This window comes from Oncorhynchus masou, chromosome 29 (assembly GCF_036934945.1).
Source record: "Oncorhynchus masou masou isolate Uvic2021 chromosome 29, UVic_Omas_1.1, whole genome shotgun sequence".
NCBI classification, from domain to species: domain Eukaryota; kingdom Metazoa; phylum Chordata; class Actinopteri; order Salmoniformes; family Salmonidae; genus Oncorhynchus; species Oncorhynchus masou.
In genome coordinates, this window is record NC_088240.1 from 64,766,616 (window position 1) to 64,792,190 (window position 25,575).

A 25,575-nucleotide genomic window follows, 5' to 3' on the forward strand; every position below is an offset into this window, starting at 1 on the left:
AAAATCCAGAAAATCACATTGTAGGATTTTTAATGAATTTATTTGCAAATTATGGTGGAAAATAAGTATTTGGTCAATAACAAAAGTTTATCTCAATACTTTGTTATATACCCTTTGTTGGCAATGGGTAGGATTCATGATAGGATTCAGTCTCTATGATTGGCTGTTGATTATGCTCTTCTTCCTGTAACTCAGGGGGCTGTGAGCCAATCGCGGAGGCTGTTACGGACCTGGAGGAGCCGCCCCTGCAACAGGAGTCTGCCACCAAGTTCATCAAAAAGAAACAGCCGTCCAAGAAAGTCAAGTCCAAGACAGGTACGTCAAGGGATGGACACACACAAAGTCAGGACACATGGACACATGGAAAGCTCATCCTTAGCTTGTGATTCACCCTCCTTTAGCTCATACGGTATATGACTGGTCTCATGTCTGCTGGGGCTGTTCTTATGCTGTGTTCAGATCGTGCTGATGCTGGTCTCATATAAGGCTCACACTGAGCTCAAGCTCTGTTTGATGTCCCTCACTTTCCTCTCTTCCATCTGGTTCTACTCCTCCCTCCATCCCTCCCTCCCTGATTGGCTGTAATAGCTGGCGAATTGCAATTTTTCTGATATTTTTTTCCCTGAATTAAAACTGTAGTTAACTGAGGAGGGAAAGGGCTTTTTTTTTTTTTTTCAACCTCAGAACGGGACATTTTTTTTCTGTTTGATTTCCAAACATAATTTGTCTTGACCCTGTGTGTGTGTGTGTGTGTGTGTGTGTGTCAGATAAACAATCATACCCTGTGTGTGTGTGTGTGTCTCAGATAAACAATCATAAGTCACAGACAGAAGGGAATTCCGCATTAAATTCCCATGTTGAGGAAATCTACTTAATTGAATAAATGAATGCAACAGACTGACAGCTCCTTTTGTAGATGATGGATGTGAGAGGAGACTGCTGCACACACTGCTCTTTCCCCACTTAGACACTCCTGGTTTGAATTGAGCACAAATCCATGTTTGTCCTTTCTAAGATGACGTTGGAGGGCTTTGAGGAGCACTAAACATGAGTGGTTAGAAGTGAGCAGATGTTGTGTCGGCAGTCCATGTGCCTTTTTGTGTGGTTAATCCACCCAGGCGTTGCCGCTAATGAGCTGAGCCCCACTGAGGAGGTGTGGGAGACACAGACGGGCGACGATCGTTAAGAACACACGCATACACACTACACACTCAGACACACACACACTTCCTCTACATAAAGCCCACACACATACTCTGGGCACATGCATTTACATCAATAGGCTCGATCACACCCAGATAAAATATATGTTGTTCAATTGTTTCAGACCTATAGATCAAATGCCACGTGCACACAAAAGGAATGCGGTGCAATTACAAATCCATTCCGCAAGCCAATTAAAAGAACCAGACCAAAAACACAGAGGAAAAACAAACAAACAAAATACGCGCATTTCCCCTGTTAACCCTAATGAGAGAATACCACACAGACCACCACTCAACACACTGAGGTAAGACTCTTGTGAAGTGGTTACACCATGATTCAGAGTTGCATTGGGTAGGCCATGTGATGGCGTTTCATGTATATGACTTAAGCCTTCCGCATGCTTCGGTTCGGGACACGGCTCGGCGAACCGAACGAGTGTGCTTGCATTCTCCTTTAAAAGACCTTCGCTTGAAAAATGAGGAAAAAAGCAGCAATAGTACTATTTTGTGTATTTTGAGACCCGTAGCCAGTATACACTTCCTCAAAATAGTCAGAATTATTCTAAAATAACTCAAGAAACCTGCAATTCATTTTGATATTTTTGTCGGAGATCTTAGTCACACAATTTTACATCTAACTAAGATGTTTGGTGCAGTATTTCCCAAGTGAAAAAATGTGAATGAAAATGATTTGTCTCATTGAATGACAACAAACACTACATTGAAGAATCCCTACTGTTCACCAATCACCAACATATTGGCGTAGACTTCGGCTTGCCTCGAGAGAATAAAATGTGTGTGCACGAACAGACGAAAAAATTACTTTTCCAAAGACCAAAATAAACAAAAACGGAACAAAATGTTCTGAACTGTATCGGATGAGAAGCATGCGGACACCTTTTCAAAAAGAGCAGTGAGATGGATGCTTCCCTTTCTAGAGTAATTTAGGGAGAGTGGCCCACTGAAGTGAGTGATGCCTGTTGTGGAGCAACCCATCTGGCCTCTATGGGGAATCAAATCAAACTTTATTTAGTGCATTTAAAATAGCGAAACACTACATTAAAACAATAAATTACAAAAGGGAAAGCAAACAGCAAGCCGTAAAGAGGATAAATAAAATACCATCAATAAAATCACTTATTAAAGGCCCGGCTAAAAGCTTGCCCTGTGTCAGCTGTTCCATAACTGAAGGGCTTTAATAGGGAACGCTCCGCCCCCCTGCCTTGGTTCTGCATCTAGGTACAAGCAGATAGGGAGCGGAGTGCCCTCACTGGGTTGTTATGGAACAAGCATGTCTGTCAGATAACAGGGGGCAAGACCATGCAGTGCTTTAGAAGTTAAGAGTAAGATTTTAAAATCCGACCGATACTTTACAGGCAACCAGTGTATTGCAGATAAAACTGGAGTGATGTGTTTGTGCCTTCTTGTGCTGGTTAAAATGCGAGCTGCAGTGTTCTGTACAAGTTGTACGCTTTTAATAGTAGAGTCTGAGCAGCTGGAAAGGAGGACATTACAATAGTCTAATCTATTAGAGTAAGCAAATGCATGGACCAATTTTTCGTCATCTGGTGTCAAGTGTCTAATTCTGGAAATGTTCCTGAGATGGAAGGAGGTTGTTTTGGATATGCTTTTTATGTGGTTGTCAAAGGTTAGTCCGGGGTCAAAGGTAACACCAAGGTTTTTAACAACCATGTTTGGTGTGATGGGGCAACCATCAATGTTAAGAATGAAGCCTGATACTTTATTTGTGAGTTTTTTGTGGCCAAGTAGCATGATATCAGTCTTATCAGAGTTTAAATACAAGAAGTTTGTTTTTCATCCAACATCTGTGACATAAGGCGGGCTGACTGTGATGTATCGTTTGGTTTAACTGATAAATACAACTGAGTGTCATCAGCATAGCAATGAATATGCATGTTGTGCTTACAGATGACATTACCCAGGGCTAGCATGTGTAGTGAAAATAAAAGTGGTCCAAGCACAGAACCTTGAGGAACGCCAAATCCAACCTTGGAACTTTACGATTATCACCCAGCTGAACAAATTGATACCGCTTGGAAAGGTATAAATTGTTAGCCAGCTAAGAATCTGTCCTCGTAGATCAACCAAGTTTTCTAACCTCTTAAAGAGGATAGCATGATCAATAGTGCCAAAGGCGCCAGCACTTAAATCTAAGAGAACGAGAATAAAGACATGACCACGGTCAGAGGACAGCAGTAGGTAATTTACCTCTTTAAGGCACTAAAGTAAAACTGCAAAGAAATGTGGCAAAGAAATACGTGCTTTGTCCTGAATACAAAGCGTTAAGTTTGGGGGAAATCCAACACAAAACATCACTGAGTACCACTAGTACCATATTTTGAAGCATGGTGGTGGCTGCATCATGTTATGGGTATGCTTGTCATTGCCAAGGACATGGGAGTTTTATTTCTAATGAAAATAAACAGAATAGAGCTAACCACAGGATTTATTGGATTTTTTAAACCTTTGGATTCATAGTGCTACTTGAATAGTGGATAGCCTACATGATGACTTTGTGACAGCCAAGTGTCTTTGAAAGTGTAATTGTCTTTGTGATGCTACCTGATTAATGTCTTGCTCCCGTCTGAATTATCCTACATCCTCTTCCTCCTCTTGTTTGAATCCCATCTTCTCCAAACAACCAGATCCCCATCCCATACCATGTTCCAAGGGTGGATGGGCTGCCTGGGGTTTACCACCGGCAATGAATATCTGTCCCTCTGAACGTTCCTGTGGGCTTTATAGCCCACCTGAGGGGCATCTCTCTCTCTGCCTCCCCTGTCCTCCCACTGTCAAACATCATAACAGAAAACGGAAATAATCCCTAATTAGTTTTGTTTGTAATGGAAATCTTCAGAGGATGGAACTGTGTGGTTTGGACCTAGAGAGAGAAGGCGCTCTGTCCAGGCATGTCCCTCTTACAACCAAACCACCGCCCATTAGGGAGTGTGAGAGAGACGTGGAAAGAGAAGGACATCCAAACCAATTTACATCTATGAACTCAGAGAGAATTTCCAGAATGGTGGGAGCACACAGGCGAAAGCAGAAGGGGCTAAATGAACAGATCAACTTACACCTCTACCTCCCTCCTTCTTCACCGTAGATAAACCACACACACATTCTCCTACCTGTGGCAGACTTAAAGGTAATTAGGCTCCAACCAACCCCCCTGTTAGAGTGCATGGGAGCCAGGAAGCACCTCTAGTACAGTTGAAAGGCTTCAAAGGGTGTCTTGGATAGAACTGTGTCGCTGCTCGCTCTCCTTCTCTTCTCTAGCGGCCTGGATGAAAGGGAGATGGAAGAGAGAGAGTGTCTCCTCTCTTCTTTCCTCCGAACCCCCCACGGCCCACCTGGGATCACAGGGACGCCACCTATACCACACACACACACACACACACACACACAGTTTAGAGACAGAGAGGCATTGGGCCACGTTCAATCAAAACTGCTAACAGAGTGTATGGTAGCTGAGACACAGATACATGAAAAGAGCAATGATGCTAACTTGTGTTCCTGGAAGACTGGGTTAATTTCAATGATCAGTCCCGGCCCTCTCAACTTTCACTGAAGCAGTACTTTATTAAACAGTGGATCACTGAAATTCTCCCTCCCTCCCTCGTTCTCTCCATCATAGAGAGGAGGAGGAGGGCGGGGTGTTTAAGGTCAGCTCCTCTGAGGGCACAGCCCAAACTCAATTACCCCCTCAGTCAGTCTCCGGTCAGCAGCCACACAGTACAGCTATTAGCCATTAGCATCATCCCATTCACATGGCCTCTACAGCTGCCTCAGACCTCACCATTCAATTACCTTACTGTCATCTACCAGCTACCGCAAGTACAGGGCAGCGAGGTTTGTTCCATTAGCCCCATATTATTATCCTTTTGCTGACGTGTTACACTCCTATTACTCAGAAGTGATTGTTATTTGACACGTCTTCTTCGACCAGACATTGACTGTTCTCCTCATACTACAGTCCCTGGAACAGTTTTCCTCATCCCCTCACTGTGTCTCCTGTGACCAGACATTGACTGTTCTCCTCATACTACAGGCCCTGGAACAGTTTTCCTCATCCCCTCACTGTGTCTCCTGTGACCAGACATTGACTGTTCTCCTCATACTACAGGCCCTGGAACAGTTTTCCTCATCCCCTCACTGTGTCTCCTGTGACCAGACATTGACTGTTCTCCTCATACTACAGGCCCTGGAACAGTTTTCCTCATCCCCTCACTGTGTCTCCTGTGACCAGACATTGACTGTTCTCCTCATACTACAGTCCCTGGAACAGTTTCCTCATCCCCTCACTGTGTCTGCTGTGACCAGACATTGACTGTTCTCCTCATACTACAGGCCCTGGAACAGTTTTCCTCATCCCCTCACTGTGTCTCCAAGGCTGTGACCAAAGTGTATGACCCATGGCTCACAGCTCGGCATGGAGGGACCAAACGCTTGTGCAGGCAGCTTTCTGGAAGGGAGTGGGGGGGTGCGCAGGCAGGCGTATTTGGAAGCGGGAATTTGGGTCTGTTTTATGCTTGTGTTTTTATTAATGGGGGCTGAGTAGGGAATAGAGAGGCCTTCGACGCCAGACCATCATGTCATACACATATAAACGCACATACAAACACACCTTCCCATCTGTGAAGACTCTTAGAGATAAAGTGTGTGTTTTGTCCAAGTGTAAGTGTGTTTATGGTATGTGTGAGCATGTATAAACTCAGGAGCAGCATCGCCTGGGTAGTGGGGGCTCAGAGCGAGCCCAGGGGCTGCTGGAAGCATCCACGCTTTGGGATAGAAGAGGATACCAGCTTTCTCATTGTGTCTGACTGTTCCTGTCTCTGTCCGACTGTCTGTCTGCATGTCTGTGTCCACAACCACTAGATAGTGCTACAGATGTTACAATGTCCTCTGTCTGTCAGTATATTCGTCATCAGATAATGTTTGTGATGGTGTACTGTAGATGGTTGTACAGTCTTTACATTGTGTAAGCCTTTAACCATCTGTTTATGAAGTACAGGAGGATGTAACGAGTAGATCGTGTTCTGGGCAGCAGTGAGCTACTGCTACAGTAGATGTGTTAGCAACTCCATATCAATGCCGCCGCTTTCCATTTGTTTAACACAGCTTCGCGCTGTGGTATTTTTGAACTCTTGGCTGGCCCAGGCTCCATAGATTGGCAATAATGTGATGCCTGGTGTTGTAATGTTTCCCTAATGTTTCTGTCCTGCTTTTTGTAATGGGTTATGTTTAGACCCACGCAGCTAATGCTAATGATGGAGTTGACGACAGTGCTCTAGACATGCAGGCAGTCATGCAGGCCGGCTACCGCATTGGGTTGCGTTGATATAGATGGTGAGAGATGTCAGCATGCTGGGCGAATGTCAGGAGATTTTGTGGACGTTGGGAGACAACCGCAAGACTTCTGTGAGACTGCAGTGAAATGTAGAGTTTTTTTTTTTGTTTTCTTTTGAGAAATTACATTGCAAATAGTGCAAAATGTTTCTACTAATGTAGGACTGGGGTGTTTTAGACCGTTGAGAGACTGTATTGAGAATGTTGTGTCTTTGTTTAAGATCTGTTGTGAGACCTGTTGTCATAAAAACGTTATCGATGCGCCTCGAACCATACAGGGTGATGTCATCCCACTCGTCTCCCACCCACTAGATCTTCAAATCAAATTTTATTTGTCACGTACACATGGTTAGCAGATGTTAATGCGAGTGTAGCGAAATGATTGTGCTTATAGTTCCGACCGTGCAGTAATATCTAACAAGTAATCTAACAATTTCACAACAACTACCTTATACACACAAGTGTAAATAAAAAGTGTACACAAAAATATATGGATGAGTGCTCGCCGAACGGCATAGGCAAGATGCAGTAGATGGTATAGAGTACAGTATATACATATGAGATGAGGAATGTTTATAAACAGTATATAGAGTGGCATTGTTTAAAGTGGCTAGTGATACATTTATTACATCCAATTTTATATTGTGGCTAGAGATTTGAGTCAGTATGTTGGCAGCAGCCACTCAATGTTAGTGATGGCTGTTTAACAGTCTGATGGCCTTGAGATAGAAGCTGTTTTTCAGTCTCTCGGTCCCAGCTTTGATGCACCTGTACTGACCTCGCCTTCTGGATGATAGTGGAGTGAACGGGCAGTGGCTCAGGTGGTTGTTGTCCTTGATGATCTTTATGGCCTTCCTGTGACATCGGGTGGTGTAGGTGTCCTGGAGTTTGTGAGTGTTTTCGGTGACAAGCCAAATTTCTTCAACCTCCTGAGTTCGAAGAGTCGCTGCTGCGCCTTCTTCACCACGCTGTCTGTGTGGGTGGACCATTTCAGTTTGTCCATGATGTGTACGCCAAGGAACTTAACTTTCCACCTTCTCCACTACTGTCCCGTCGATGTGGATAGGAGGCTGCTCCTTCTGCTGTTTCCTGAAGTCCACGATCATCTCCTTTGTTTTATTGACATTATATTCCTGACACCACAATCCGAGGGCCCTCACCTCCTCCCTGTAGGCCGTCTTGTCTTTGTTGGTAATCAAGCCTACCACTGTAGTGTCATCTGTAAAATTGATGATTGAGTTGGAGGCATGCATGGCCACGCAGTCATGAGTGAACAGGGAGTACAGGACAGGACTGAGAGCACACCCTTGTGGGGCCCCAGTGTTGAGGATCAGCGGGGTGGAGATATTGTTTCCTACCCTCACCACCTGGGGGTGGCCCGTCAGGAAGTCCAGGACCAAGTTGCACCGGGTGGGGTCGAGACCCAGGGTACTATGGTGTTAAATGCTGAGCTGTAGTCAATGAACCGCATTCTTACATAGGTCCAGATGGGTTAGGGCAGTGTGATTGCTATTGCGTCGTCTGTGGACCTATTGCGGCGGTAAGCAAATTGGAGTGGGTCTAGGGCAGGGGTGTCAAAGTCAAATGGACGGAGGGCCAAATAAAAAATTTAGCTACAAGCCGAGGGCCGGACTGTTCGAATGTTCATTGAAAAATTTTTAAATGACGCATATAGTCTAGTGAACCTAATTGAACCTACTGAAAACCTAACAAATATATTCCAATATGATCAGATAAATAAAGCAATATTTTCTTATGGCTCTGTCAGTAATCTTTAATTTTCAACAGACACAAAAGACAAATTTCCTTTATATAAAAATCCCCATAACATGAACATTAAATGAAAGAAACCGGTATTCAAGGCACCATCAGTAGCCTATATTTTCTATTTTAGCAAAAGTGGGCTAAATTTACTTCAAAGAAAAAAACAATAATAGCAATTTTCTATCATCCACTCAACTGAAATATTTTTAAAATATAATTGGATTGAAATACAATAAAATAAAGTGCAAAAATCTATTAATCAAAAACAACACTTTGTTTAAGGAGAAGTAACATGCAGTGAAAACAAATATTAAACTTTAACTTTTAAACTTGAACTGAGTAAAAACTCTAAATATGTGATTGCACAGTAATGTTCACTTGTTTGAGGTTGAGGGTGATACTTGGTGGTGTCCCATCTTTTCCACAAGTTCATCAATGTTCGGGGTAAGGCTCTGAGCTGAGGAAATCCTCAGAATTGAGTGGAGGTGTTCAGCAGTAAGTCGACTTCTGTGTGATGTTTTGTTCAGGTTCATCAAAGAAAAAAGTTGTTCACACAGGTATGTGCTGCCAAACATAGACAACGTTTGAGCAGCCTGGATGCGCAGCTGGGGCATTGTGTCGGGGAGGAAACGGGCGAACTCCGCAGCACCCACTGCCGCATATTTTGCCCTCAGTGCATCATTGCATTGGAGGTCAATCAACTCCATTTGGAGGTTTGGTGGTGAGCTTTCCACGTCAACAGCAAATGGGTTACCGAGCAGTTCCAACCTGCTTTTTTGTGCTTCAAAGTCAGCAAATCGGCGTCGAAAGTCAGCGGCAAGCATACCTATTTTATCAGCCAACTGTGCGCTCGGGAACGCACTGGTAGAGAGCTTCTCTTTCATGGTCTGGCAGCTGGGAAAGTGGCTCAAATTTTCTTTCCGCATCTGCGTCTCCCACAGAGTCAGTTTGGTTTTAAATGCCTTCACTGTACTGTACATATCAGAGATGACATGATCCCGACCCTGCAGCTGCAAGTTCATTGCATTCAGATGACTCGTAATGTCACACAGAAAAGCCATTTCACACAGAAACATTTCGTCTCGGAGTTGTGTTGTGTCTTTCCCTTTGCTGTCCAAGAACAGACAAATCTCCTCACGAAGCTCGAAACATCTTTGAAGCACCTTTCCCTGGCTTAGCCATCGCACCTCTGTGTGATAAGGCAAATCACCATGCTCCGTTTCTAACTCCGTCAGAAATGCCTTGAACTGGCGGTGATTCAAACCTTTGGCTCTGATAAAGTTAACTGTGCGCGTGATGATGCTCATTACATGCTCCATTTTCAAGGCTTTACCGCACAACGCTTCCTGGTGTATGATACAATGATAAGCTGTCAGCTCACCTGTCGCGTTTTCCTCTTGCATCTTTTCCCGTATCTTCGCCACCAGTCCGCTCCTGTGTCCACACATCGCAGGTGCTCCGTCGGTTGTCAAACCCACGAGTTTTTCCCAAGGCAGCTCCATCTCATTTACACATCTTGACACCTCTTCATACAAATCATGCCCCGTAGTTGTGCCATGCATAGGACGTAAAGCCAAAAACTCCTCTGTCACGCTTAGGCTGGAGTCCACTCCGCGGATGAAAATTGACAACTGGGCAATGTCAGAAATGTCGGTGCTCTCATCCACAGCCAAGGAATATGCAATGAAATCTTTTCCCTTTTTCACAAGCTGCTCTTTTAGATTGATGGACAACTGGTCTACTCTCTCGGCAATGGTGTTTCTGCTCAGACTCACATTTAAAAAGAGTTGCCTTTTTTCTGGGCAAACTTCGTCACAAACTTTAATCATGCAGTTTTTGATGAAATCCCCCTCCGTAAATGGCCGGGCTGATTTAGCGATCTCTTCTGCCAAAATAAAACTGGCCTTGACAGCAGCCTGGCCTTGTGATTTGGCTTTTTTGAACAGAGCCTGTCGAGATTTGAGGCCTCGTTTTAATTCCTCTGCCTTTTGTAGCCTTTGTTCCATGTCCATATTCTTGTTTTTGTCCGCGTGTTTCGTTTCATAATGTCGTCTCAGATTATACTCTTTCAGTACCGCCACACTTTCTCCACACAGAAGACACACAGGTTTTCCAGCTACCTCCGTGAACATATACTCCGACTCCCACCTTGTTTGAAACCCCGGTTCTCAGTGTCCACCTTCCGTTTTGCCATTTTTGATGGGTATCTGAAAGTTAATTTTACTGTGATGCTGACGACTGCTGTGCCAATAAATATTGAAATGAAGCAGCCTACTGCTCGGTGCGTCACCGTTGCATTGTGGGAAATGTAGTATTGGTGCGTGTAAAAGATCTGCGGGCTGCCGGCTTGCTGCGGTCTGCGGGCCGGTTCTAATAATAAATCAAGATCATCCCAGGGGCCGTAAAAAACCTTCTCGCGGGCCGGATGTGGCCCGCGGGCCTTGACTCTGACATATGTGGTCTAGGGTGTCAGGTAGGGTGGAGGTGATATGGTCCTTGACTAGTCTCTCAAAGCACTTCGTGATGACGGAAGTGAGTGCTACGGGGTGATAGTCATTTAGCTCAATTACCTTAGCTTTCTTGGGAACAGGAACAATGGTGGCCCTCTTGAAGCATGTGGGAACAGCAGACTGGGATAGGGATTGATTGAATATGTCCATAAACACACCAGCCAGCTGGTCTGCGCCATGCTCTGAGGACGCGGCTAGGAATGCCGTCTGGGCCGACAGCCTTGAGAGGGTTAACACGTTTAAATGTTTTACTCACCTCAGCTGCAGTGAAGGAGAGTCCGCAGGTTTTTGTAGCGGGCCGTGTTGGTGGCAATGTATTGTCCTCAAAGCGAGCAAAGAAGTTGTCTAGTTTGTCTGGGAGCAAGACATTGTCGTCCGTGACGGGGCTGGTTTTCTTTTTGTAATCCGTGATTGACTGTAGACCCTGCCACATACCTCTTGTGTCTGAGCCGTTGAATTGCGATTCTACTTTGTCTCTATACTGGCGCTTAGCTTGTTTGATTGCCTTGCGGAGGAAATAGCTACACTGTTTGTATTCGGTCATTTTTCCGGTCGCCTTGCCCTGAGCAGTGGTTCGCGCTTTCAGTTTTGCGCGAATGCTGCCATCAATCCACAGTTTCTGGTTGGGGAAGGTTTTAATAGTCGCTGTTGGTACAACATCACCGATGCACTTGCTAATAAACTCGCTCACCAAATCAGCGTATTCATCAATGTTATTGTCCGACACTATGCGGAACATATCCCAGTCCACGTGATCGAAGCAATCTTGATGCGTGGAATCAGATTGGTCGGACCAGCGTTTAACAGACCTGAGCACGGGCGTTTAACAGACCTGAGCACGGGCACAAAATGGAGTCATGGTCAGATTTTCCGAAAGGAGGGCGGGGGAGGGCTTTGTATGCATCGCGGAAGTTAGAGTAACAATGATCCAGGGTTTTATCTGGGTCGCGCATTCGATATGCTGATAAAATGTAGGGAGCCTTGTTTTCAGATTAGCCTTTTTAAAATCCCCAGCTACAATAAATGCAGCCTCAGGATATGTGGTTTCCAGTTTACATAGAGTCCAATGAAGTTCTTTCAGGGCCGTCGATGTGTCTGCTTGGGGGGGATATACCCAACTGTGATTATTATCGAAGAGAATTCTTTATCTATCAGCCAATCAAGACACTGACTCTTACTTCCTGTTCAATAGATATGCATAAAGGAATATCTTAATTTGATCCCCCTTTTGCAGGATAACATTCTTGCAATGTAGGAAATGTAAAAATGTGGAAAAACATGTAGTGTATTTGAGGTTTAAAAAGGCTTGTGGAAGTTAGTCATTTTTACTTGGAAATTTCAGACTTGATTTTCCCTTACGAAAAATGTATCAACCCCCCAAAAAGTCCATTAGCTATAATCCACGTAATAATTCACATTTCCTTTTGCTGCAGGATTATTTTCCTGCTGTAGCAAACTGGCTCAAATTAAGATCCTACTTCTGTAAATAGTCCACATTGCAAGAATTTAAGAGGCTGAATCATAGGCTCTTACATTTTACCTAACAATCAACCAATCAAATCTCAGATTCCATCAGTTGCCCAATCACAGGCCCTTCTCTGGCCCTTGTCACAGTTTTTTTCAGCTGTTTTTCTTATTTGTCCTCTTTTTTTTGTCAAAACATTCAGAGTTTAATCCCATGCTGTTCTCTCCCCCTCTATCAGAGCAAATCGGCACATCTATTCCATTTTGTCCACACATCCCATTAAAATCCCATTAACTCCAGTATTCCCGGGAACTCAGAGAGAGAGCGGGGAGAGACCAGGAGCTGTGGTAACCATGATAACCATCAGCAGCCATTCCCTCAGAGGTGGAAACACAGATGTGCCTCTTATTTCCCTGAATCCCGGTCAGCTAGCTAGCATGTGGGAAGGAGACAGTGTTTGTCCTGGAGTTTGCGTTGAAGCCGTAGGGAATCTCCTTGAATGAAGGAATGAATGAATGCGCTTCCTTTGGGAATGTTTGGTTCGGATGGAGGGTTTCCAGTCTGCGAAACACTTCCAGTGCCGGGCAGCATATACATTCAATAGGATCCCAAAGGTCATTAGGTTCAGCCATTCTGCTGAAGAATGTTGTACTACGGGTTGTGTTGAGGATGCCTGATGTTAAAAGTGAGCCCAGTGTGAGTCTACACACTCGCATATGTGTGCAATATTTCTCACACACACACATACACACACACACACACACACACACACACACACACACACACACACACACACACACACACACACACACACACACACACACTTACCCACTCTGTGGTCCCATGTGCAGAGTATCCCTTTTCTAAATAAAACAAGTTTGCAGGGAAGTAGGCCCTAGACAGAGGCAGGGGCGGGAGTTTGCTCTGTAATAAAAGCTGCTTTCGTTTGACAAGTTGTGCTTTTAACAGGAGACCTTTTAATTTTTGCGAGAAGGAAGCAATGAATTGTAATGTATACTTTTCCAGAGCTGGGCCGTTAAGTGTGCCGTGTACACCACTGCTCACGGGAACGGCCCCGGCAATGGTTAACACATGTTATGTCTTTCTCCAGTCTCTCTCTTTCTCTCTCTCTCTTTCGCTCGCTCTCTCTCTGTCGCTCGCTCTCTCTCTGTCGCTCGCTCTCTCTCTGTCGCGCTCTCTCTGTCGCGCTCTCTCTGTCGCGCTCTCTCTGTCGCGCTCTCTCTGTCGCGCTCTCTCTGTCGCGCGTGCTCTCGCGTGCTCTCTCGCTCTCTCTCGCACTCTCTCTCTCTCGCGCGCTCTCTCTCTCTGTCGCGCGCTCGCTCTCGCGTGCTCTCTCGCTCTCTCTCTCGCGCTCCCGAGAGTCTGACCATCCTGGTTTAGAAAAGGAGACGTGTCAATTTGTATGGGGGGGGGGGAGGCAGAGAGCATGTGAGGGGTTAGGTGGTGGGTAATCACTTGCTGTCAGCTGTCACTTGCTATAAGACAATTCTCTGCTGACACACACACCCTGCTGGTCCAATATCCTCAACACCCCAACAAGCCACCAAAGCCTCACCAGCAACCTCTGTATTGCCCTGGTGCCTTGGCCAAGGCCTATGTGTTGACATTGAGGTTTGTTTAGGACCAGAGGAGGAGGGAGGCAGGAGGAACAGGAGAAATGGGGTGAAGGGAGGGAACAGAGAGGAGTAGGAAGAAGTAAAGGAGGAAAAGAGTGATGGTCCAAAGCAGGAGGCCAGTCCAGATGTGGAGAGTTTTACAGTACGTCCCCATCGCCATGGGGACCCAATAAGGTCAAAGTTCATGGAGTAAAAAGCTCTATTGGGGAGTGTTCAAAATATCAGCCTGTTTGGACCGCTAACTCTTTCTCTGTCTCTCTATCTCTCTCACGCTCTTTCTCTCAGTGCCCATTCCTTTCTTTCCCACTGCCTCCCTCGCACACTTCTCCACTTTCTCATCTTCCACAATTTCCCATGCACTTTACCTCCTTCTTCCCCCTTAGCTCCTCTCTCCCTCCCCTTCCACTCTCTTCTCAGAGCTCTCCTTGTGTGTGATCACAGTGGACATGATCAGTTTCCTTCATCAGTCCTGTAGAGGCTGGGCTGTGCCCCATAGCAAATATTGAGCCATGGAAATGAGAGCCATTTCCAGGTACACATACACATACACACACAGCACATAAACTCCGACCCAACACGCATACACACACACACGTACACACACGTGCCAAGCCAGAGCCGTGTGGATGGTAGGCCCTGTCGGCACATGACTTCAATTGCATTAATTCATTAGACATGATGAGCACCAACTGTGCAAACCAAAGACGAAACCTAAGAGTGACGCAGGGAGAACATTGGGGAAACGCTGGCAGGAAAACACTGGGGAGGTTCCTTTCTCTCTCTGTGGCCGGCTGCCATGGGCCAGTGTCTGGGACAGAGGGCTCTGGGAATCTGCAGGGTCACACACACGCACAGTGTCATGCATGTTCTTACCAAAGCTTCCTTGACCTGGCCCAGTCTCTTACTCTGAAACTGATGCCACACACAACTATTACTTACCCACTTCAATGACCTTTGTAAGACACACACACACACACACACACATTGGCTACTGACTCATGGGGACTTTGTGGTATGTACACAGACACACACACATATACTGAGATCAGGGTTGTTGTCCGTGCTGGTAGAGCTGGGTAAGGGTTGAGTGTAACAGTGTGTTATGTCCACTCTGTCCCCTCTACAATCACTTCCTGTGTGTTGAAGTCTGGCTGTCCTTTGTTCTGTCTAAATCCCTCTTCCTGCCCCATCCTGATCCTGCCCACCCCAGCCCTACTGGAGGACAGGTCAGCACATCTCACTGTGTGTGTGTGTGGGGGGGGGGATAGGTTACGTGTGTCTCACACAGGCAAACACACCCAACACATGGACAATGTCAAGCTGATAAGTATGAGCTCTCTGAACAACAGTCAATCTCTCTCTCACACCCATAAGAGACATGGTTACTCTCTGTTGAGTTAGGGCCTCTATCAGGAGAAGTTTCCCTGTCTCTCTCTATACACACACACACACATGCTGCTATTTTTTCCATAGTTTGTGGTGAGGAGTTATGTGCTGATGTTTATAGCAATGTGTGTCTGTGTGTGTGCGTGTGCGCGTGTGCGTGACACTGTCTCGTGGAATGGAAGGAGGTTTCTTGGAAGCACTGGGTCTGGGTTCCCCTGTGGGTGGAGTAATATGGCTGTTTTGAGTGTTTCTCTGTGTGTGTGTGTCTTTAACTAGGCAAGTCATTTAAAAACAAATTCTTATTTACAATGACTGCCTAGGAACAGTGGGTTAACTGCCTTGTTCAGGGGCAGAACGACAGATTTTTACCTCTTCAGCTCGGGATTCAATCTTGCAACCTACTGGCCCAACGCTCTAACCACTAGGCTACCTGCTGTCTGTCTGTGTGTGCATAGGTGGTAGTGTTTCTATAAACAAGTACACACACTTGTACACTTGCCTGTTCAATTCCCTCCCCCCCATTAGTATGTCTCACCTCAGTGAGGTTTTATATACTGTCGTCACTCAACAGAGACCTCTATTAAAGCAGCCAGTTCTAACCATTGGAATGCTATCTTGTGTTCTCTGCTGTCTGAACTAAGTCTGCTGTTAATGTCCATAGGTGTTATGCAAGTATGTCAATACTGTGGATGTAGCCTACAGCACTGTTTCCCAACTCCAGTCCCCCAGTACCCCCAGTCCCCCAGTCCTCCAGTCTCCCGGTCCCCCAGTCCTCCGGTACCTCCGGTCCTCCGGTCCCCGGGTCCTCCGGGAGGGAGGACAGTACTAGGGAGGGAGGACAGTACTAGGGAGGGAGGGAGGACAGTACTAGGGAGGGAGGGAGGACAGTACTAGGGAGGGAGGGAGGACAGTACTAGGGAGGGAGGGAGGACAGTACTAGGGAGGGAGGGAGGACAGTACTAGGGAGGGAGGGAGGACAGTACTAGGGAGGGAGGGAGGACAGTACTAGGGAGGGAGGGAGGACAGTACTAGGGAGGGAGGGAGGACAGTACTAGGAAGGACAGTAATAGGGAGGGAGGGAGGACAGTACTAGGGAGGAAGGGAGGGAGGACAGTACTAGGGAGGGAGGGAGGACAGTACTAGGGAGGGAGGGAGGGAGGACAGTCCTAGGGAGGGAGGACAGTACGAGGGAGGGAGGGAGGGAGGACAGTACTAGGGAGGGAGGGAGAACAGTGCTAGGGAGGGAGGGAAGGAGGGAGGACAGTCCTAGGGAGGGAGGGAGGTAGGACAGTTCTAGGGAGGGAGGGAGGGAAGGAGGGAGGACAGTCCTAGGGAGGGAGGGAGGGAGGTAGGACAGTCCTAGGGAGGGAGGACAGTACTAGGGAGGGAGGGAGGGAGGGAGGACAGTACTGGGGAGGGAGGGAGGACAGTACTAGGGAGGGAGGGAGGGAGGACAGTACTGGGGAGGGAGGGAGGTAGGACAGTACTAGGGACGGAGGGAGGGAGGGAGGGAGTGCAGTACTAGGGAGGGAGGGAGGACCGTACTAGGGAGGGAGGGAGGACCGTACTAGGGAGGGAGGGAGGACCGTACTAGGGAGGGAGGACAGTACTAGGGAGGGAGGACAGTACGAGGGAGGGCGGGAGGGAGGACAGTACGAGGGAGGGACGGGAGGACAGTACGAGGGAGGGAGGGAGGACAGTACTAGGGACGGAGGGAGGGAGTGCAGTACTAGGGAGGGATGGAGGGCAGTACTAGGGAGGGAGGGAGGACCGTACTAGGGAGGGAGGGAGGAAGGACCGTACTAGGGAGGGAGGGAGGACAGTACTAGTGAGGGATGGAGGAAGGGAGGACAGTACTAGGGAGGGAGGGAGGGAGGACAGTACTGGGAGGGAGGACAGTACTAGGGAGGGAGGACAGTACGAGGGAGGGCGGGAGGGAGGACAGTACTAGGGAGGGAGGGAGGACAGTACTAGGGAGGGCGGGAGGGAGGACAGTACTAGGGAGGGCGGGAGGGAGGACAGTACTAGGGAGGGAGGGAGGGAGGACAGTACGAGGGAGTGAGGGAGGGAGGACAGTACGAGGGAGTGAGGGAGGGAGGACAGTACGAGGGAGTGAGGGAGGGAGGACAGTACGAGGGAGTGAGGGAGGGAGGGAGGACAGTACGAGGGAGGGAGGACAGTACGAGGGAGGGAGGACAGTACGAGGGAGGGAGGACAGTACGAGGGGGAGGGAGGGAGGACAGTACGAGGGAGGGAGGACAGTACGAGGGAGGGAGGACAGTACGAGGGAGGGAGGGAGGACAGTACGAGGGAGGGAGGGAGGACAGTACGAGGGAGGGAGGGAGGGAGGGAGGACAGTACGAGGGAGGGAGGACAGTACGAGGGAGGGAGGGAGGGAGCGAGGACAGTACGAGGGAGGGAGGACAGTACGAGGGAGGGAGGACAGTACGAGGGAGGGAGAGAGGGAGGACAGTACGAGGGAGGGCGGGAGGGAGGACAGTACGAGGGAGGGCGGGAGGGAGGACAGTACGAGGGAGGGAGGGAGGACAGTACTAGGGAGGGATGGAGGAAGGGAGGACAGTACTAGGGAGGGAGGGAGGACAGTACTAGGGAGGGAGGACCGTATGAGGGAGGACGGGAGGGTGGGCGGGAGGGAGGACAGTACTAGGGAGGGAGGGAGGACAGTACTAGGGAGGGAGGACAGTACTAGGGAGGGAGGACAGTACTAGGGAGGGAGGGAGGACAGTACGGGGGAGTGAGGGAGGGAGGGAGGACAGTACGAGGGAGGGAGGACATTACGAGGGAGGGAGGGAGCGAGGACAGTACGAGGGAGGGAGGGAGCACAGTACGAGGGAGGGAGCACAGTACGAGGGAGGGAGGACAGTACGAGGGAGGGAGAGAGGGAGGACAGTACGAGGGAGGGCGGGAGGGAGGACAGTACTAGCGAGGGAGGGAGGACAGTACGAGGGAGTGAGGGAGGACAGTACGAGGGAGTGAGGGAGGACAGTACGAGGGAGTGAGGGAGGACGGTACGAGGGAGTGAGGGAGGACGGAGTGAGGGAGGGAGGGAGGACAGTACAAGGGAGGGAGGGGGGACAGTACAAGGGAGGGAGGGAGGGAGGGGGGACAGTACAAGGGAGGGAGGGAGGGGGGACAGTACAAGGGAGGGAGGGAGGGAGGACAGTACGAGGGATGGAGGGAGGGAGCGAGGACAGTACGAGGGAGGGAGGGACGGAGGACAGTACTAGGGAGGGAGCACAGTACTAGGGAGGGAGGACAGTACTAGGGAGGGAGGGAAGGAGTGAGGACAGTACTAGGGAGGGAGGGAGGTAGGACTGTACTAGGGACAGAGGGAGGGAGGACAGTACGAGGGAGGGAGGGAGGTAGGGAGCGAGGACAGTACGAGGGAGGGAGGACCGTACTAGGGAGGGAGGACAGTACTAGGGAGGGAGGGAGGGAGGACAGTACTAGGGAGGGAGGACCGTACTAGGGAGGGAGGGAGGGAGGACCGTACTAGGGAGGGAGGGAGGACCGTACTAGGGAGGGAGGGAGGACAGTACTAGGGAGGGAGGACAGTACTAGGGAGGGAGGACAGTACTAGGGAGGGTGGGATCGAGGACAGTACTAGGGAGGGAGGACAGTACTAGGGAGGGAGGACTGTACTAGGGAGGGAGGGAGTACTGTACTAGGGAGGGAGGACAGTACTAGGGAGGGAGGGAGGGAGGACAGTACTAGGGAGGGAGGACAGTACTAGGGAGGGAGGACAGTACTAGGGAGGGAGGACAGTTCTACGGAGGGAGGGAGGACAGTTCTAGGGAGGGTGGGATCGAGGACAGTTCGAGGGAGGGTGGGATCGAGGACAGTACGAGGGAGGGTGGGATCGAGGACAGTACGAGGGAGGGTGGGATCGAGGACAGTACTAGGGTGGGTGGGATCGAGGACAGTACTAGGGAGGGAGGGAGCGAGGACAGTGTGAGGGAGGGAGGGAGGACAGTACTTGGGAGGGGGACAGTACTAGAGAGGGAGGGAGGACAGTATGAGGGATGGGGGAAGCGGGGACAGTATGAGGGAGGAAGGGAGGGAGGACAGTACTAGGGAGGGAGGGAGGGAGGGAGGATGGACAGTACTTAGGAGGGAGGGAGCGAGGACAGTACTTGGGAGGGAGGGAGCGAGGACAGTACTTGGGAGGGAGGGAGCGAGGACAGTACTTGGGAGGGAGGGAGGGAGCAAGGACAGTACGAGGGAGGGAGCAAGGACAGTACTAGGGAGGGAGGGAGGACAGTAAGCATATCATCTCCCACCTGTAGCACACGCTCCAGCAGGTATATCTCTCTAGTCACCCCCAAAACCAATTCTTTCTTTGGCCGTCTCTCCTTCCAGTTCTCTGCTGCCAATGAGTGGAATGAACTACAAAAATCTCTGAAACTGGAAACACTTATCTCCCTCACTAGCTTTAAGCACCAACTGTCAGAGCAGCTCACAGATTACTGCACCTGTACATAGCCCACCTATATTTTAGCCCAAACAACTCTTTCCCTACTGTATTTAATTTTATTTATTTATTTTGCTCCTTTGCACCCCATTATTTTTATTTCTACTTTGCACATTCTTCCATTGCCTTTACCTCCCTTATCTCACCTCATTTGCTCACATCGTATATAGACTTGTTGATACTGTATTATTGACTGTATGTTGTTTTACTCCATGTGTAACTCTGTGTCGTTGTATGTGTCGAACTGCTTTGCTTTATCTTGGCCAGGTCGCAATTGTAAATGAGAACTTGTTCTCAACTTGCCTACCTGGTTAAATAAAGGTTAAATAAAAAAATAAATAAAAGTACTCTGGAGGGAGGGAGGACAGTACTCGGGAGGGAGGGAGGACAGTACTAGGGAGGGAGGACAGTACTCGGGAGGGAGGGAGCAAGGATAGTACGAGGGAGGGAGGTAGGACAGTGGGAAGGAGCGAGGACAGTACTAGGAAGGGAGGACAGTACTAGGGAGGGAGGTAGGACAGTACTAGGGAGGGAGGGAGGACGGTACTAGGGAGGGAGGACAGTTCTAGGGAGGACAGTACTATGGAGGGAGGACAGTTCTAGGGTGGGAGGGAGTACGGTACTAAGGGAGGGAGTACGGTACTAAGGGCTGGAGTACGGTACTAAGGGCTGAAGGGAGGACGGTACTGGGGTGGGAGGGAGGACGGTACTAGGGTGGGAGGGAGGACGGTACTAAGGGCTGGAGTACGGTACTAAGGGCTGGAGTACGGTACTAAGGGCTGAAGGGAGGACGGTACTGGGGTGGGAGGGAGGACGGTACTAAGGGAGGGAGTACGGTACTAAGGGCTGAAGGGAGGACGGTACTAGGGTGGGAGGGAGGACGGTACTAAGGGCTGGAGTACGGTACTAAGGGCTGAAGGGAGGACGGTACTAGGGTGGGGGAGGGAGGACGGTACTAAGGGAGGGAGTACGGTACTAAGGGCTGAAGGGAGGACGGTACTAGGGTGGGAGGGAGGACGGTACTAAGGGCTGGAGTACGGTACTAAGGGCTGGAGTACGGTACTAAGGGCTGAAGGGAGGACGGTACTGGGGTGGGAGGGAGGACGGTACTAAGGGAGGGAGTACGGTACTAAGGGCTGAAGGGAGGACGGTACTAGGGTGGGATGGAGGACGGTACTAAGGGCTGGAGTACGGTACTAAGGGCTGGAGTACGGTACTAAGGGCTGAAGGGAGGACGGTACTGGGGTGGGAGGGAGGACGGTACTAGGGTGGGAGGGAGGACGGTACTAAGGGCTGGAGTACGGTACTAAGGGCTGGAGTACGGTACTAAGGGCTGAAGGGAGGACGGTACTAGGGTGGGAGGGAGGACGGTACTAGGGTGGGAGGGAGGACGGTACTAAGGGCTGGAGTACGGGGACTAAGGGCTGGAGTACGGTACTAAGGGCTGAAGGGAGGACGGTACTAGGGTGGGAGGGAGGACGGTACTAAGGGAGGGAGTACGGTACTAAGGGCTGGAGTACGGTACTAAGGGCTGAAGGGAGGACGGTACTGGGGTGGGAGGGAGGACGGTACTAAGGGCTGGAGTACGGTACTAAGGGCTGGAGTACGGTACTAAGGGCTGAAGGGAGGGGGGACGGTACTAGGGTGGGAGGGAGGACGGTACTAAGGGGGAGGGAGTACGGTACTAAGGGCTGGAGTACGGTACTAAGGGCTGAAGGGAGGACGGTACTGGGGTGGGAGGGAGGACGGTACTAGGGTGGGAGGGAGGACGGTACTAGGGTGGGAGGGAGGACGGTACTAGGGTGGGAGGGAGGACGGTACTAGGGTGGGAGGGAGGACTGTAATAGGGAGGGAGGGAGGACGGTACTAGAAAGGGAGGACAGTTCTAGGGAGGGAGTGATGACGGTACTAGGGTGGGAGTACGGTTTTAGGGAGGGAGGACAGTACTATGGTGGGAGGACAGTACAAGGGTGGGAGGGAGGACGGTACTAAGGGAGGGAGGATGGTACTAGGGAGGGAGAGAGGACGGTACTAGGGTGGGAGGGAGGACAGTTCTAACGCAAAAAAAGATCTGAATTGGGCTGCCTGAATAAATGCAGCCAGAATACCACATTGAGATTTATGGGTCGCTCGGTTCGTGTGTGTGTGTTAGAGATATGAACCTGGTTTTCTGTTGGGGGGGGGGGTTGCGTGTCTGATAGTTTGTGTGTGTGTCTCCCGTCATCCACATGTAAAGTTGACCAGTGGCCTTTCCAGGCAGAGTGGACATGTGGTCCCCCAGAGCCTAGAGGCTGCTTCCTCCTCAAACTAGACCTGACTGTCTGGCTGACTGACTGACCTCTTAGCTCTCTCTCTCTCTCAGCCTTCCCCTCTCTCTCTCTCAGCCTTCCCCTCTCTCTCTCTCAGCCTTCCCCTCTCTCTCTCAGCCATCTGTAGTGGGACGGTCTGAGGCAGCTTGACAGGTGAGAGGCCAGGGGGTTTCTGGAGGGTGCCCCAGGTCACTGTCCCCATGTCGGACATCTACCTGGAGATCAGTGGATAGATGACTGGGAAGTCTATGGATGGTTAGGGGCGTTTGTGTGTGTGACCTCAGCACCATGCTATGGGCAGTGTGACAGTGAGTTGTAGCGACATCTGTTCCCCAGTAGAAGCCCAGTAGACCAGTGTTAGAGGCAGCCCTGGTGTGTGTGTGTGTGTGTGTGGAAGTTACAGAGAGGGCTTACAGGGCAGTTTATACACCCTGAGCCAATCAGATCATCTTAAACCAACACAGCTAAAGCCCCACAGCTGCCATGGCAAACACAAACAGTCAAGTGCCCTTGACCTCAGTCACACGCACACACACATATACAGTTGAAGCTGGAAGTTTACATACACCTTAGCCAAATACATTTAACTCAGTTTTTCACAATTCCTGACATTTAATCCTAGGAAAAATTCCCTGTCTTTAGGTCATTTAGGATCACCACTTTATTTTAAGAATGTGAAATGTCAGAATAATAGTAGAGAGAATCATTTATTTCAGCTATTATTTCTTTCATCACATTCCCTGTGGGTCAGAAGTTGACATACACTCAATTAGTATTTGGGAGCATTGCCTTTAAATTGTTTAACTTGGGTCAAACATTTCGGGTAGCCTTCCACAAGTTTCCCACAATAAGTTGGGTGAATTTTGGCCCATTCCTCCTGACAGAGCTGATGTAACAGTCAGGTTTGTAGGCCTCCTTGCTCACACATGCTTTTTAAGTTCTGCCCACAGATTTTCTATGGGATTGAGGTCAGGGCTTTGTGATGGCCACTCCAATACCTTGACTTAGTTGTCCTTAAGCCATTTTGCCACAACTTTGGAAGTATGCTTAGGGTCTTTGTCCATTTGGAAGACCCATTTGCGACCAAGCCTTAACTTCCTGACTGATGTCTTTACATTTACATTTAAGTCATTTGGCAGACGCTCTTATCCAGAGCGACTTACAAATTGGTGAATTCACCTTATGACATCCAGTGGAACAGCCACTTTACAATAGTGCATCTAAATCATTTAAGGGGGGGGGGGGGGTGAGAAGGATTACTTTATCCTATCCTAGGTATTCCTAGATGTCTTGAGATGTTGCTTCAATATATCCATGTCATTTTCCTACCTCATGATGACATATATTTTGTGAAGTGCACCAGTCCCACCTGTAGCAAAGCTTCCCCACAACATGATGCTGCCACCCCTTGCTTCACGGTTGGGATGGTGTTCTTCGGCTTGCAAGCCTCCAGCTTTTTTCTCCAAACGTAACGATGGTCATCATGGCCAAACAATTCTATTTTTGGTTCATTAGACCAGAGGATATTTCTCCAAAAAATACAATATTTGTCCCCATGTGCAGTTGCAAACCGTAGTCTGGCTTTTTTATGGCGGTTTTGGAGCAGTGGCTTCTTCCTTGCTGAGTAGCCTTTCAGGTTATGTCGAAATAGGACTCGTTTTACTGTGAATATTAGATACATTTGTACCTGTTTCCTTCAGCATCTTCACAAGTTCCTTTGCTGTTGTTCTGGGATTGATTTGCACTTTTCACACAAAAGTTAGTTCTCTAGGAGACAGAACGCATCTCCTTCCTGAGCGGTATGACGGCTGCGTGGTCCCATGGTGTTTATACTCGCGTACTATTGTTTGTACAGATGAATGTGGTGCATTTGGAAATTGCTCCCAATGATGAACCAAACTTGTGGAGGTCTACAATTTTTTTTCTGAGCTCTTGGCTGATTTCTTTTGATTTTCCCATGATGTCAAGCAGAGAGGCACTGAGTTTGAAAGTAGGCCTTGAAATACATCCACAGGTACACCTCCAATTGACTCAAATGATGTCAATTAGCCTATCAGAAGCTTCTAAAGCCATGACATCATTTTGTGGAATTCTCCAAGCTGTTTAAAGGCACAGTCAACTTAGTGTATGTAAACTTCTGACCCACTGAAATTGTGATACAGTGAATTTTAAGTGAAATTATCTGTCTGTAAACAATTGTTGGAAAAATTACTTGTCATGCACAAAGTTGATGTCCTAACTGACTTGTCAAAACTATAGTTTAACAAGAAATTTGTGGAGTGGTTGAAAAACAAGTTTTAATGACTCCAACCTAAGTGTATGTAAACTTCCGACTTCAACTGTACGTACACACACACACGCCTCACTCCTACACTATGCTGCTGCAACTCCCTGCAATGTGAAACGATGAAATCCAGACAAGTTTTGAAATAAAATATTCAGACTATACTTTTTTTGTTTGAAATTGTAATATTAATTTCCACACTTCACTAACACGACTCAATGCACTGAATTACTGATATTTTCAAATATTTTAAGTAGACAATAAACCATGGATTACCTATTCCCTTATTTTGAAATATCTACAGCCTTTTTGTCCATATTGGCCTTTTGTCCAGTGCCCCATAAACTCTGATCTAGGAACAGCTTTCCTAATCCCAATGCTAATGTCCAACACTAGAGGCTGAGGTGTAACAGATCTCAGGCCTGTCCTTAGGAGTGACTGTTATTTAGTGAATAGGTCAGGGAGGGGTGTGAGTTGTTGACGGGTGGAGAGGCCACAGGAGAACTAATGATGTTTATTTGTTGGTTTTTAACTGGAGAGGGAGACATAAAGCTGTAAATCACACACACACACACACACACACACACAGGACGAGTTGAAGCATAAGAGAGGCAGGTTTCCACCAGCTCTCTGTTTGCACTGAGCCAAGTATAACATGTGCACAGCAGTCGACGGAGGGAGGGAGAGAGAGAGAGAGGGATAAGAGGGAATGAGGAAGACGAGACGAGTAAGGAAGAGCGAGGGACAAAGGGAGAGAGGAGGAGAGTGAGTAAGGGAGAGAGCATAACAGTTTGAGAGAAAGAGCGAGTGATGGTAACAGGAAGAGAGAGAAGGGATATCAAAAGAAGAAAAAATACGCAAATGAGTGAAAAGGGAAAAGAGCTGGAGAGTCCTCCTTGCCTGGATAATAAATTGTTCGGTCTGTGGCATTTCAACATTTTATGTTCTCCCCGCTATAAAAAGTAATCAATTTGGTCTAAATCACCCCTTCCCTATCTGTCAGAAGGCAGGAGGATGGCTCTCTTACAACTCAAAAAAAGAGGGAACAAGGGAAAAAAATGAGTGAAATACACAAGAAGGAAATTAGAATGATGTGTTCAAATCTGGTCATGATCACAACAAACCAGCGTACACACAGCCAAACTGACGTTGCGGA

General features: G+C 48.4%; 1 protein-coding gene across 1 annotated transcript in view; it reads left to right on the top strand.

The window, feature by feature from the left end:
• The window catches only part of LOC135520280 (protein PTHB1-like), a 206,580-nt gene that overhangs the window by 110,112 nt on the left and 70,893 nt on the right, over nucleotides 1-25,575 (top strand). Inside the window, exon 21 of the mRNA XM_064945705.1 lies at nucleotides 196-315. Within this exon, the coding sequence (XP_064801777.1) occupies nucleotides 196-315 (120 nt within the window). The remainder of the gene's footprint in view (nucleotides 1-195; nucleotides 316-25,575) is intronic.